The sequence below is a fragment of the Melanotaenia boesemani genome, chromosome 17, assembly GCF_017639745.1.
Source record: "Melanotaenia boesemani isolate fMelBoe1 chromosome 17, fMelBoe1.pri, whole genome shotgun sequence".
In the NCBI taxonomy this organism is placed as follows: Eukaryota; Metazoa; Chordata; class Actinopteri; order Atheriniformes; family Melanotaeniidae; genus Melanotaenia; species Melanotaenia boesemani.
Genome location: NC_055698.1, coordinates 22,849,772 through 22,864,191, shown reverse-complemented (window position 1 = coordinate 22,864,191; position 14,420 = coordinate 22,849,772). Strand labels below are relative to the sequence as shown.

Sequence of the window (14,420 nt, the reverse complement as noted above, 5' to 3'; positions counted from 1 at the left end):
CTATGAAGAACCAGTAAGAATCAGACCAGTTTAAAGTTCTGTGAATGGCCCCTTCTCAGGTAGAGACCATTGGAGATGCCTACATGGTGGTCTCAGGTCTACCAGTAAGGAATGGTAAACTCCACGGTCGGGAGGTGGCCCGGATGTCTCTCGCCCTGCTGGATGCTGTTAAGAGCTTTAAAATTCGACACCGACCTAACCAGCAATTGAGGCTCCGCATTGGCATCCATAGTGGTACAATAAAACAACACTACATTCCAACAACACTACTACACAATGCCAATTCACAAACTGAAAGTATTGTTGTTCTTCAGGTCCAGTGTGTGCTGGCGTGGTTGGTTTAAAGATGCCCAGGTACTGTTTGTTTGGAGACACAGTCAACACCGCATCACGCATGGAATCCACAGGAGAGGGTAAGATCCGCGTCTTTGCAGGAACCTACAAATTAATAAGCTTCCTGTGTCTAAAACACCAAGATCTCGAGTCCTGAAACAAACACAACATCTATCAGAGATTACCTCAACAGCAAACATACACAATGGAATACAGTAACCACAAGATACAAAAGCCAGTTTTCCACATAACCCCTTTAATGGTTAAGTGAAGTTACAGAAAGCTGCATAAATTAGATAAAGAAAATGCAAATCAGACTTGGGCTGTATTGTTGTGTAATGGAGAATCCCAAAGATGACGCCCGAGGATTCAAATAGTGGCTGTGGCCTTTCTGTGAGGATTTTGCATGCATGCTCTTTCATGTTGAGCTCTTTCACTGTGGTCCAGCTTCCTCTCACAGTCCAGAAACATGCATGTTAGGTTCATTAGCAATTCTACATTGATTGTAGTGGAGAGTGTGGGCATGAATTTTTGTTTTTGTATCACTTGTCTTTTTTGGCCCTGTGGTGAATGTGTTCAGGGTATGCCCTGCCTCTCCCCTGATGATAGCTGGGCTAGGCCCCTTCCATAATTGTGAATAGTATGAAACAGGTTTGGAACATGAATTAATGAACCAGTTTGGAGCAGGGTGTGTTTGATCATCAGAAGATGGCAGTAAAGTCTAGGTGCTTTTTGCTGCAAATCCATCCATCCATCTATAATCTATTACCCACTTAGTACAATTAAGGGTCACGGGGAAGCTGGATTTCAACATTTAGCAGAAGCAGGGTACACCCTGGACAGGAGCTGCTTATTCATGTGAGAATATGTTTCCATCACAGACTTTTTAAAATAAAAAAAGAATGGTAAAAAATGTACTCAAGCAAGAAAAATTTTTGGATGAGCAGTTCCTTCTCTGACCATGTTGCTCTGTCAAAACAAAGACAAAATATGCTGTATCTGTCTCAGTATGCCAACCAATTCTTTATACAATTCATAGTCATTTCTCACTTTAACTACTGCAGTGCAACATATAGTCCAAAACGTGGATACACAACTGATGTTTGACCGCCCAAAAAGGACATCCCTAATTTGTTTATTTAACTTTACTGGCTTCCAAGGCTGCTTGAACCCAATTTAAGTCACTAATACTGCCTATAGTGACAGCAGGGTATGTATCAGCTATCTAAACCCGGCATCCTGCTTCTTCTTTTTCTGTGTTCCTCTCAAGAAAGCTGCCTGATACTGTTATCTCTACACATGCAACAGTCTGAGCCCATAAGCTTTTAGAGCATCAGGAGCTCTATATTCCTTTTGACTCCTAAACTGACTCAGATAATGCCTGTTATTCATACACAATCTCTCCTTTTTCCTGTGCTCTCCTGTCTATGACCTGGAAATCAATTTAAGGAAAACATATTGAAGAAAGTCTAAATTTCTAAAAGAGAAGGGAGAAGATACTGCAAAAGAAGTGAGGATGTGCAATGTATAAAAAGGGTTCATTCTCATCTGACAGAATATTATTAATCACAGCAGTGGGCTGTAAAACAACATTTGGCAAATGATTAAGCCCTGTCACATACAACAAAATGACCAGTTTAAAATGATGGCTCTGAGACAAGTTAAATGCTCATTACTCTGACTCCTTTCCACTAATGCTTACATTTCTGATTAGAGGAATGAAGACATGAAGAGAGGAGTTGAAGATGTGCAAATTAAGAAATGAGATAAGGGGGCAGCAAAGTCATATATGATACAGTACATGATGTTGTGCTTTGTCCCATCTGCATGACACATTTGTTGTGTCTCCTCAGCCTTGAAGATTCATGTTTCTGAAGCTACTCGCCAGGTCCTGCAGGAGTTCACATGCTTCCAGCTACAACTTAGAGGAGAAATTGAGGTGAAGGGGAAAGGATCTATGAGGACATACTGGCTGCTAGGAGAGAATGACAAAAATTAATAAAAGAAGGATGGAGACTGACAGAGGACTTGTGCGGGAACATCTTAAACTAAGCCATGAACAGAAAAACAAATGTCAGAAACTGCTTGTATTAAGCCTGTTCTTCTCTTCAATTAGTTACATGTGGCATCATTTAAAGTGACAGTTCTGGAACTGATTGAAATGAACTGGTTTTACAAAAAAAAAAAGTAAAAAAAAATAGATACTGAAGGGCAAATGTTTCACTGTAAAATAAGTTGTCTTGAAAGAAAGTTGTGTAAATACAAAAATAAAATGTGTTGTTACTTCTGTACTTGGGAATACTTCATCATTTAATCTGTTTGAATACAAAATGACTCACCAGTCAACAACTATGTAAAACAAACAATCAAGCTGTCAAAATTCAGCAGATTTTAATAGGTAAGATTTAGGTAATAGGTAACGCGACATATTTTATTTGAGTAGCCCTTTTTCTGCATTTCATTCCATACTAATTTTTTTATTAATAAATGGGTTAACAAGTATTTCTGAATACAATGAATTAGGGCAGCAAGATTTAACTGCCTTTTTTTCCTATCACCCACATCCCTTTTAAAAGTATGCTTGAAGCACAGAGTACATAATTGTTATACATTTCATATAAAGTATGGCAGAAGTTTTACTTTAAGAATATTTAAAGCATTACTGTGCTGAGAAGTATAGTTAGAGCAGCAATTATCAGAAACTATTATTAGAATAAATTTTGTAGTTCTGTGAAATTGTTGAGTAATAGCATATTGCAATGTTTAGTAGTGTTGATGTTCTTTGTAAACAAGGTGAAGTCACGTCCATGCAGGTGGTCTCCAGAATAGAATGTCAGGGATTGGCTCCAGATTTCTTCTATGTTTATTGGTTCATACTAACGTCACTCAAATCTTTCAGCGATTTGATTGGCCCTCACGCAGTTCGGATGCCACCCTGTCCCTCTGCTAGATCGGTGCGGATGTCCGTTATGTTACAGTGGTAGGACGGTGTCACAGAGTAGGATACATAGACCTAGCTGTCCCTAAATAAGTTTTTTAAAACACATAATAATAGACCGAAGCGACTCACAGCAAGTCTCCGATCCTTACCGCAGTCCCGAACTATTAATTATATCGGCACACACATACACACACACACACATCCATAACACCCCTGCACCAGCAGTCCCAGCACTTCACAGCTCCGCGGGGCCCGGCGAGGCGCGGCGGGAGCAGATGGAGCCTGCACCGGCGAAAGCGAAGCCACAGGGCCGGCTCCTAGTGTCCACCCAGCTGGACGCCAAAGACGAGTTGGAAGAGGTAGGCAATTAGTTTTTTAGGCCTGGATAGCAGATAGTCCCCGGAGTGAACCAGGACCGAGTGGAGATTTACTGGCAAATATGTATAGTTTTATTTGTGAACAAGCAACGGGTACAAAGACATGATGGAACCATTTTATCCAAGTGCAGACTGCTAATAGGCTAGTTAGCATGGCTAGCAAAAGGCTAGTAGCGGTAACCCCAGAGAGCAATGCTGTGAGGTGCGTGGATACATTGTTGGAGGTGTGAGGCTCAGTGTTAGGTAGTTACGACAACTGTTCGTGGTGTTTGTGCTCTCAGAGATGCTGCACTGTTAATACGAATCCTCAAATCTTATGAATAGTTAGCCTAGCATGCTAATTCTACGTAAACATAGGGATGAGACCTATGACAGTTGCGCATGCGCACTATCTCACGTGTCAGAACTACTTAGATTGACAGTTGATCCATTTAATAAAGTTTGTTGCATTTAATGAAACCAGATTTTTGGAAAAAGACTTTGTTGGGATTGCCGAGTGACTGATTGATTATAGAGCTAATGAAGCACTTTTTCTGTTTAATTAGTCTTATGTTTATCATTGTAATTGGTATATCTCTTCTGTTTGCCATGTTGGTTTTTGTCTTTCTGACATTGTGTTTATGAATAATATTATGTTATACTTTGTCATTCTGTTCAAGTGTGTTTGTGATTGTCTAGGTTTTTGTCTTCATATCAGCTCTAATTCCATATTTGTGGTTGTGTTATTTGTATGTTTATTTTGTTAAAATAAGTTTGACATTTGACAGTTAGTATTGTTATTTTAGTTGCTTTGAGGTTATGGTTGGTTATTTTTTATTTATTTGCTGTGCTGTTTTTGTGGTCAGTCATGCATGTTATTGTGTTTGTGTGCAGAGATTGGAACGATGTGTTGGAATTGTCCAGGCATTGACCAATGGACTGTCGGAGAGAGAAGCTAACGATGCACTCACTGCCAACGTAAGGAGAACACAGAGCAATACAACAAATTTCAAAAGACAAACAAATACTCATAAGTTGGCGGCCAAACTGCACAACTACATCAGAAATACTGACATAAGGCCAACACCTACTTCAGGAAACCCTAAACATTATCCCTGATGTCGTGCAATTTACACAAATCCCACTTCCATCAATTAAGGAATATTTTTTAATGTGCAGACTTTCTTTCCTAACAACTTTTTTCGTCTGGGTTAGATTGTTTTTGTCAGTATTTCAGTATTAATTTCCATTGATAGCATTGGTTTGGTACTTTATCTCTTAGTATTTTTCTTAATTACAGTAACTAGGAGAAAGCTATGGTTTCTTAATCAAAACATGTGTATTTGAACACTACAATTAAAAAGGTTTTGTTTTGTTGTTGTTGTTTTTTATTGTTTCTACGTACCTATCCCACAGGTGTGTAAAGGCCAGCAACAGCATGAGGAAGTGTGTCAGGGTCTGTTTACTCTGGTCCTCACAGAACCAACCCAGGCCCAGAGAGTGAGTTATCATTACATATTCAGTTGCTTTGACAGCATTGTGACACTGCTGTAATATCACTGTGTTTTTTGTTTCAAAAGTGTTACAGAGATCTGACACTTGTTAACAGAGATGGGATGAACATAGTTTTGGTAAAGATAAACCAGATACTGATGGAAAAGTTCCTCAAACTGCAGGACGTCCCTAGAACACAGGTAATCAATGTTCTGCAAAAAATTCCAAAATAAGGGTATACAGGTATTTGCAATGAGGACTGTACAGTCGTTGAGTGTTAGTATTTATTGGGAATATTAACTGGTGTTGATGTGTGTGCAGCTTGTGTGGCTGGTAAGAGAATTGGTGAAGAGCGGCGTAATGGGAGCTGATGGTGTCATTATGACGCTTCTTAAGCAAATTGCAGGTCAGACTTACATTGGTCACATCCTTTGTGTCAAACATTGAGTGTCATCAGCTCAATTTTAATGTTGCTGCTTGCTGTATGCAGGTGGAGACATCTCAGCAAAGAACCTATGGTTGGCTGAGAGCGTCCTTGACATCCTGCTTGAGCAAAAGTAAGCTTCTCTTCTTATTTTTTAAAAGTTGTTGCTTTTAGTGTGCTTTACAGTAAATGCTCAGTGTCCTTACGTCATTTACCTTGTTTGACCACCTATGGATTTAGAGAGAGATTTTACATTGCAGCACTTAAATGTTTTGACTGTGAAGCAGCTCAATATTTATGCAGCGAAACAACAGAATGTTTTTACTTGAGGTAGCTGAATATTCTGTTCTCTGAAGGGAGTGGGTGTTAAAGAGTGGCATGCTAATAGCAATGTCGGTCTACACCTACCTTCGTCTGATCGTTGACCATGGAACCCCAAACCTGGTGCCTCTGCGCCAGAAAGAAGTCGACTTCTGCATCAACATGCTGAGAGAGAAGGTAGTTTAAAAAAAAAAAAGGGGGGGGGGGTAAGGTTTGTCAGCTATATTTATCTTTCAGTGGTTTCACTAGCATCCCCATCTTTCTGCGTTTCTGTAGTTCATGGAGTGCCTGATCATCGGCAGAGATCTTGTTCGTCTTCTGCAAAATGTTGCACGGATCCCAGAGATGGAGCTACTCTGGAGAGACTTGCTGCACAACCCACAAGTTCTCAGTCCTCAGTTCACTGGTAAAACTGCACAACCCATAATCCCAAGTTTACCAGTAAATAAGTCTAACCCCTCGGTTCCACCCAATACAAAAATGCTGCAAAGTGGCTGTAACACCAGGAGCTTTCCAGAGCAGAGAGTGTCTCGGCTGCGGTTGGATTCTCCAATTTACTTAATTACGCAAGGATTGCAACATTGCGCGATAGTTGGTGGACTTATGGGCATTTAAAAAGAACAATAAACCAGCAAAAGATGATTTGGTCAGTCTGACCGGGCCATTGCTCTTATTGTGCGACTTTCCACCTCCAAGATAAATGTCTTGTCGTCCATGATGTCAAGTAACACATGAGACTATCTCTTACCTGATGGCTTGGTGCCTGTGTCGCCGGTTATGATGTAATGTTGATGTTTCAGAGTAAAATGACATCCAAAGTCTGGACATTGTGTTTTACTTGTAAAATCGTCCAACGCCACTTAGTTTTTCATTCGCTGACTTCCTGTCTGAATGATCAGCTCTGCTCTAGATTGATGTAGTTTCCACCTGTCAAAAATAGAACAGCTGTATATTTTTGGGAAAGCGAAGCGTCACGATGCCGGAGGGAAACTTCAGAAACGCTGCACTGCACGCCTGGTGGAAGCATTCTGATTCTGGAGTTGCCGTGATCAATGTGTTCTAATGTGTGTTATCTTGTGTTCTGTCCATGCTCTAGGCATCCTTCAGCTTCTGACAGCACGAACCTCTAGGAAATTTCTGGCTTGTCGACTCACACCAGACATGGAGACTAAACTTCTATTCATGACTTCTAGGGTAAAAACCCATCTCTGCTTTATTTTCCTAAATTTATCATAACCCGTGGCTTGGGTGTTTGTATGTTTCTCCACGTGGCTTGAGTGTCTCTGTATCTCCACTTATGCTCAGGTCCGTTTTGGGCAGCAAAAGCGGTACCAGGACTGGTTTCAAAGACAGTACCTGTCCACAGCAGAGAGCCAGTCACTGCGGTGTGATCTGATTCGATATATCTGTGGGGTGGTACATCCGTCGAATGAGGTGCTGAGCTCTGATATCCTGCCACGCTGGGCTATTATTGGCTGGCTACTTACTACGTGCACGGTAAAAGGACATTGCCATGGAAAGTCTGAGGGCTGCAGTTATTTAAAGTTGGTAACCAATCAATAATTTCCGTCTCTGTAGTCAAATGTGGCTGCTTCCAATGCCAAACTGGCTCTCTTCTACGACTGGCTTTTCTTCAACCCAGAGAAAGACAGCATCATGAACATAGGTAAAACACACAAACTAACTCAAGCATTATGAAGACCCAAAATTGTATTTTAAATGAATGCTGAAACTAGGTCTGATCCCTCAAACAGTGAAGTGTAAAGCTGACATTGTTCTTCATTCAAACTTTACCTTTTCTTTATCAGTCTACCACCGGTTGAGATTTACAGAATTGTTGAAGTCAGCTTTATTTTTACTTTATTTGGTTGAAAAGTGAAAAGGTCATTACAATCATTGAACTTGATTTAAACAAATACATTTCATAAATTTACTTAATTTACTTCACAATTATCACAATGACTCCCATTTCAAATGGTGATTCAGTGACAGTGTATTCAGCAAGAAAGCCCCTTAAACCCTATGGCCTGGAAAAATTAATCAGAGTAGGTTTGCTAATAAACTCAAAAATGTTCTAACTTGATGAAAATGTTGATATGTGGCCTTCATTTAAGTTCAAGCTAAAGTTTAAGTGCATTAAAATGATTCCTGAAACAATTTCTGCTAAATTATGATTCTGTTTAGTTGCTCTAAGCAACAAAGCTATGTCCCAACCCAACTCATTTATACTGTATTGTCCTTATTTGTTATAAAATGGTTGGTAAATGAATGTTAGTTGACTGCCAAACAAACTACAACAGCCTGAAACAAGTATGTGCAAAATTATGACTTTTTTTAAATTATTTTTATTGTTAACTTTGCTCCAAAAGACCCATGCTTCCTTTGTTTTGCTAACACCTCTTCTCATAAGCAAAATGCTTTCCCCTCCATTTAAGTGGTAAACTCCTCCTCCCTGCTCGTCATCACTTCTTCCAGGGTCATCTCCCAGCTGACTCAAAAAGAATGGACCCACAGTCACCTGTGTTATTGGTATTCTTTTGTTTCAGAACCAGCCATCCTGGTAATGCATCACTCCATGAAACCTCATCCCGCCATCACAGCCACACTGCTAGACTTCATGTGCAGGGTAACATACACACTGAATACTGAAACACAGACAAAATATTAAAGGAATGTTTTCAAACAAAAGCACTTTTTTTGTGTGTTTGTTTAATCTGTTCCTGCCTCCTTTGTTCCCTCCTTCCCTACACAGATCATCCCCCATTTCTTCCCTCCATTGGAATCTCAGGTCCGTCAGGGCGTCTTCAACTCGCTCAACTTCATCATGGAGAAGAGAGTGCTGGCGTAAGAATTACATCCATCATTACTTCTGTTGCATACACATCATATTGATCAATGAATGTAACAGTCTCACACTGAGCATTTTTAATAAATGATTATTGATCTCTGTCTTTCAGTCACCTCGCTCCGTTGTTCGATAATCCAAAGTTAGACAAAGAGCTGCGATCGATGCTCAGAGAAAGATTTCCCGAGTTCTGCAGCCCACCATCCCCTCCCACAGAAGGTAGCACATGCACACATACTTGAAAACAAATCTAATGGTTACACACACATTTAACTCATGATGAACAGCTGTAAATTTACAAAAAACAACTTAAGTGAGCATGCGGTGCCCACATTTTGTCATCAGTTGACAAAAGACAAAAAGACAGCGGAAGCGTTAAAACATTTCCATGTCCTGCAGTGAAAATGGAAGAGGCAGTTTCCATGGAGATGGAAAACCATGTGCTGGACAAGGAAGAAGGTTGCTATGACAACACAGAAGCCGCTTTCAGCGATGACGAGGAGGAAGTAAACAACAAAGGTGACATAAATTATGACTGGCATAACCATTTCAGATTGGATAAACATGAATAAACTAACTTAAATACATCAAACTAGTATGATCTGAATAGGTTTAAACTAGTCCAAACCAGTTAAAGTATACTAAAATGCTTCATATCTGGAGATTTACATGATTCTAATAGATGATAAACTAATAACAGTGCACTACACCCCCTGTTAACCAATCACTGTACAGGAAAGAAGAGGGAATTCAGGTTTCATCCAATCAAAGAGGCTGTAATGGAGGAGCCTGCTGACATCACACCCTGGCTTGACCAATTAGATGACACCATGAAGGAGAAGGTACAGCAGCTTCAGAAAACCAGGTGAGACCCTACAGTCTTCCTTCAGTTCCTCAGATCAAACTGAAAGCCAGAGGTCACAGTCAGGAACACCTGTCTGTGTTTTCTGGTTTCTGGTTTTAACAACAGTGTGTCCTCCCTCAGCGATACAGAGACTCAGTGTGAGTTGATGCAGGAGATCGTGGATCTGATCCTGGAGGTCAGTTTTTTATATTTTTTTATTATTTACTTCATATGTTTTAATTTGTAAACAAAGAAAGCAGGTACCCCCACAACTAATTACAAACAAATAGCAAACATTTACACTTGAACAGTCAGTATTGTGATAACTTAATCATATTCAGAACAAAAAAAAAAAACGTGATCTTCTGAGCTATGTTGACTCCATCTGTCATGTGTACTTCTTTGCTCTTCTGTACTGCAGGAGGACTTTGATTCAGAGCAGATGTCGGCTCTGTCTTCCTGTTTGGCTGAACTGTTTAAAGATCATTTCAGAGGGGACGTCCTGCCAGACGAGATCACTGAAGAGTAAGACTGTCCTCTGTCTGAAACTGGACTGTCTTTATTTTGACCCGTTAGTCTCAATGATTACTGGTCTGTCTCTCTGCAGGTCGCTGGAGGAGTCGGTGTGCAAACCCTTCTGTCTAATTTTCAGGAACCTAGTCACCATGCAAGAAGACAACAGTGGGTTCTCAGTGCTGCTAGACATGTTGGCAGAACTTTACCAAAAGCAGCCAAAGATTGGATACCACTTACTGTACTATCTGAAAGCAAGGTGACCTTGGTGTAATGTCAGAGCTGATAAACATGCTTAACATTATGTTAACATATGAACATTAAGAATTTAAACATTTGTATGTGTGATCCAACAGTAAAGCAGCAAACGGTAAGATGATGCTATACGAGTCATTTGCTCAGGCAACTGCTCTCGGAGACCTGCACACTTGTCTGATGATGGACATGAAGGCCTGTCAGGAGGACGATGTCAGGCTTCTCTGCTACCTCACACCCTCCATTTACTCTGAGGTAAGACAAGCACCCACTAATGTGATATAGTCAGTTCACATTAAACTAATTCTGACCTGAACAATGAAATCGAATCATCTGAAGATGCAATTATTGACCAAAATGTTCTCATGATGCACATATGTCCCCACAATACAAGACTAACACCACAGAGCTAAGATTCTAATGTGTCATAGGACTGTATTGTTAATTTTGGACCAAAGCGCTGCAGTCCTGCGGGTTTTCAATGTTTCCCTGCTCCAACACACCTGACTCACATTGATTAGATCCAACAGCCTATAAAATTCTGCAAAATGACTCATTCATTTGTGTCAGGTGTGTTGGCGCAGGGAAACATCAAAAACCTGCAGGACCATGGCCCTCATGGGACCAAATTGAATAGTCCTAGTTTAAAATGTCCTGATTTACATGGTCTGAAACTTGTCCGCACAAAGTCAGATGTACGTAACACAAACACACACTCTAATCAAGATTTTTGTTGTTCAGTTTCCAGATGAAACACTGCGAAGTGGTGAGCTGCTAAACATGATTGTGGCTGTTATTGATTCAACACAGGTAAGACTGAGCAATCCCATCAATCTCTGTAGCTGTGAGGCGGAGTTCTCTATGTCAGTTGTCCAGTAACAAGGATGCCACTTGTCTGTGTGCAGTTACAGGAGCTGATGTGTCACGTGATGATGGGAAATCTGGTGATGTTCCGGAAGGACTCAGTTCTTAATATCCTCAGTAAGAAACTAAGCTTTACAGTGTGACTTGTGTTAGAGTTTATACAATAGTTTGTCTTCATGTCCTTTTCTTTTCCTTTTCATGTCCACAGTTCAGTCTTTGGATTGGGAGACCTTTGAGCAGTACAGCACCTGGCAGTTGTTTCTGGCTCACAGTATCCCCCTAGAAACCATCATCCCCATCCTGCAGCACCTCAAATACAAAGGTGATCGCTGAAACACTGTCAACTCAAAACCACTACAGAAACACACAAAACAGAAAAGAACTGTTGTATAGTTGGTTTACTATCCTTTGTCTTTGTATTTCTCAGAACACCCAGAGGCCTTGTCCTGTCTGCTGTTGCAGCTTCGCAGAGAAAAGTATGCAAAGCAACAAAACTATTTCCTGATATATGTAAAGTTTTTCTGTCCTTTTTAATGTCCCGTGTATTTTTGTCCCAGGCCTAGTGAAGAAATGGTGAAGATGGTCTTGAGTCGTCCCTGTCACCCAGAGGATCAGTTCACCACTAGCATTCTTAGACACTGGGCGTCAAAATATGACGACACACTGGGAGAACATATCAAGGCCCAGCTAATCAAAAACAACAACCAGCCACGCAAAAGACAGAGGTGAGGACAAAAAGAGGCATGGGAAAAATGTAGATGCAAAGAGAGTCTTGAGTTGAAGTGGCCAGGTTTTCCTTGGAGGGACAGAAAAAATAGTCCAGTTTCTTGTACTGCAGTTGAAAATGAGCTTATCTGTATCTGTCTCCGTCTTCAGTCTTCGTAGTTCGAGCAGTAAACTGGCCCAGCTGACTCTAGAACAGATCTTGGAGCACATGGACAACCTGAGATTGAGTCTGAGCAACATGAAGAACAACTGTGAGTACACATACCCTCAGAATTATTGATTTGCGACGACATTCAGGTCATTAACGGTCCAGATGTCTGTTAGTTTTTACTCAGACGCCCATCCTCCAAGCTCTACAGCACGTTCAGGCCAGCTGCGATGAAGCCCATAAGATGAGGTACATAAGAAAATGTTCTAAAGATGGCATCACATTTGCCAATACTGACAACACACCAGCAGATGTTGACATCACTTCTTCCCTCTTCAGGTTCAGTGATTTGTTCGCGCTTGCAGAGGAGTATGAGGACTCTCAATCAAAGCCTCTAAAGTCTCGACGAAAAGCTCCAGCTTCGTCACCTCGTTCAAGAAAAGGTGCAGCACCGCCCACCAACAATGAGGAGGAGAGTGCGTCCAGCAGTGCCTCGGTACGTGACCACACCAAATTGGTCTGGCAAAATTCAGATCCATAAAAGTCTGGGACTGGTTAAAAATTTTGCTGTGACATTGTTGTGTCTGTTCTAGGAGGAGGAAGACTCGAAACCCAAAGCACCGAAGAGGAAGCGAAAAGGCTCGTCAGCCGTTGGCTCTGACAGCGACTGATAAATACCGTGACCAAGCACACTCCAGCCAACCAGCCGCTTGACCACTGCAAGAGGTCCGAGATGGGCTCAGAAACACTGCAGGCTTTAAATCCATGTTGTAAACTGACTTTAACATGACAAGATAATATCTGTTTCCATGGAGACAAGGACAGATTGCAGGACTCCAAACCTAGGCGGGTCAAAAGTCAGTGTGTGGCTGATGTCCCATGATGCACTGGGGGAGGAAGCTACAAACTCTTGAACCAAATGGACTTATTTTAACAGTGGACTTAAATGATGACAGTGATTCTCTGTGCAAGCCCTGTTCTTTATTTTGTTTTGTTTTTCTCAAAAATTTTCGAGGGTAAGGGGACCTTGGACTGTTGTTTTGGAGGATCCCAACTTCCTGCTGATTTTAGCAGCTCCTTCCTGTTTGTCTCGCTTCAGTTAAAGCTCATCTGTGAGATCCTTTCAGATGAATTCTTAATATAAAAACTGATGGTTTCAGGGTGTCATACGTCTGTTACTTTGGGTTGGGATGAGGGTATGATGCGGCTCAAGGGAACAAAGGCACAGTCAATGAAATATTTGATGTGGGTGCAAAACATGTCAAATCCCTATGGAATTTGGTGTGGGTTTTGGGCTACTGAATACTTCTGGAATTTTTTTTATACAAAAACACATTGACAACTTGTTCAAGATAAAAACAAGTGTTTTTATAGTCTTTACATCTTTTACATGACTCAGATCATTTTTGAAAGTGAATCAGGACCTCAACTGCTTTGAGGCTGATGTTTCCACAGTAGTGTCAGAAAACATCAGCCTCATTTTAATTTTAATTAGACAGGTTTTATTATAAAGCATTTAAATTAAACAATTTGTCTGCACAAGTTTTCCAAAAAGCCACAAACTAAAATCAAAAGGAAACTCATCTTTAAGGGGGACCAGGTGTGAACACAGTCACTTTTGTGCTTTTATAATAAGATTAAATAAAATTTGAAGTAATTGTTTAATTGAAAACATTAAAGGGTAAAATGGGCTGGATTCCAACATCAAACTTGAGACAAAATGGGCTCATGTTTTATTTAACATTTTTACAAGTCTGTCCACACCTTAACAGGCCAAGTTTTAGTGGTAAAGGGATTAGGTTACTGTAAAAAAAAAAAAGAATAAACAAAAACAGGAAAAGATAAATGACTTCATATCATACTGACAATTAAGTGGCACCTTCCTGAATCTGGGAAATATTTTAGGTCTGGACAGTGTATGGGATTAGTTCACTGTCAACTAAAATTTCAGTGGGGTTTTTAATAGACAAACGCCTTAAATGTGTGCATTCTCCTGGCCTGCCAGTAGAAATAAGCCTTTTCTATCAGACAACTTTAATTCAGCTGTTAATGAGGATGTAATGAATGTTTGATTGTATTTTAAGAGTAATGCACTGTAAAATAAAATGTTTTGGGTTTTTTAAATAGTTTTCAATCTGTTGAAAACTTAAATTGCGAGATCATTGTCAGGATTATAAAGATTTTAGGTATACTCGATTTGGAGATGATTTTTCCTATTGTGAGTTTACTAAGAGACCGATTCTTTTGTGAACCAGGTCACAATCATTGACCCCATCATTGCCTTTCCTTGTTTATTTATTTAACTTTAAATATAGGCTGAAGATCTGTTTCAGTGATTTAAAAGTCTGGGTGGTTG

General features: G+C 40.4%; 2 protein-coding genes across 2 annotated transcripts in view; both read left to right on the top strand.

Moving 5' to 3' along the window:
* The window catches only part of npr1a (natriuretic peptide receptor 1a), a 36,116-nt gene extending 33,506 nt beyond the window's left edge, over positions 1 to 2,610 (top strand). The window contains exons 20-22 of the mRNA XM_041967111.1: positions 60 to 234; positions 315 to 413; positions 2,187 to 2,610. Coding sequence (XP_041823045.1) covers positions 60 to 234; positions 315 to 413; positions 2,187 to 2,332 — 420 coding nt within the window. The 3' untranslated portion in view covers positions 2,333 to 2,610. The remainder of the gene's footprint in view (positions 1 to 59; positions 235 to 314; positions 414 to 2,186) is intronic.
* A 681-nt stretch (positions 2,611 to 3,291) lies between these two features.
* On the top strand, positions 3,292 to 14,188 carry ints3 (integrator complex subunit 3). The gene is made up of 29 exons (XM_041966989.1): positions 3,292 to 3,633; positions 4,525 to 4,608; positions 5,047 to 5,130; positions 5,211 to 5,324; positions 5,446 to 5,530; positions 5,615 to 5,681; positions 5,905 to 6,046; positions 6,146 to 6,275; positions 6,966 to 7,063; positions 7,175 to 7,366; positions 7,448 to 7,535; positions 8,416 to 8,495; positions 8,622 to 8,713; positions 8,827 to 8,933; positions 9,114 to 9,233; positions 9,450 to 9,579; positions 9,700 to 9,754; positions 9,980 to 10,083; positions 10,166 to 10,330; positions 10,428 to 10,581; positions 11,068 to 11,136; positions 11,232 to 11,307; positions 11,399 to 11,512; positions 11,618 to 11,666; positions 11,748 to 11,915; positions 12,067 to 12,167; positions 12,241 to 12,313; positions 12,404 to 12,560; positions 12,658 to 14,188. Exons 1-29 carry the CDS (start codon positions 3,550 to 3,552, stop codon positions 12,733 to 12,735), a joined length of 3,060 nt encoding a protein of 1,019 aa, XP_041822923.1. The 5' UTR covers positions 3,292 to 3,549; the 3' UTR covers positions 12,736 to 14,188.
* The last annotated feature ends 232 nt before the right edge of the window (positions 14,189 to 14,420 follow it).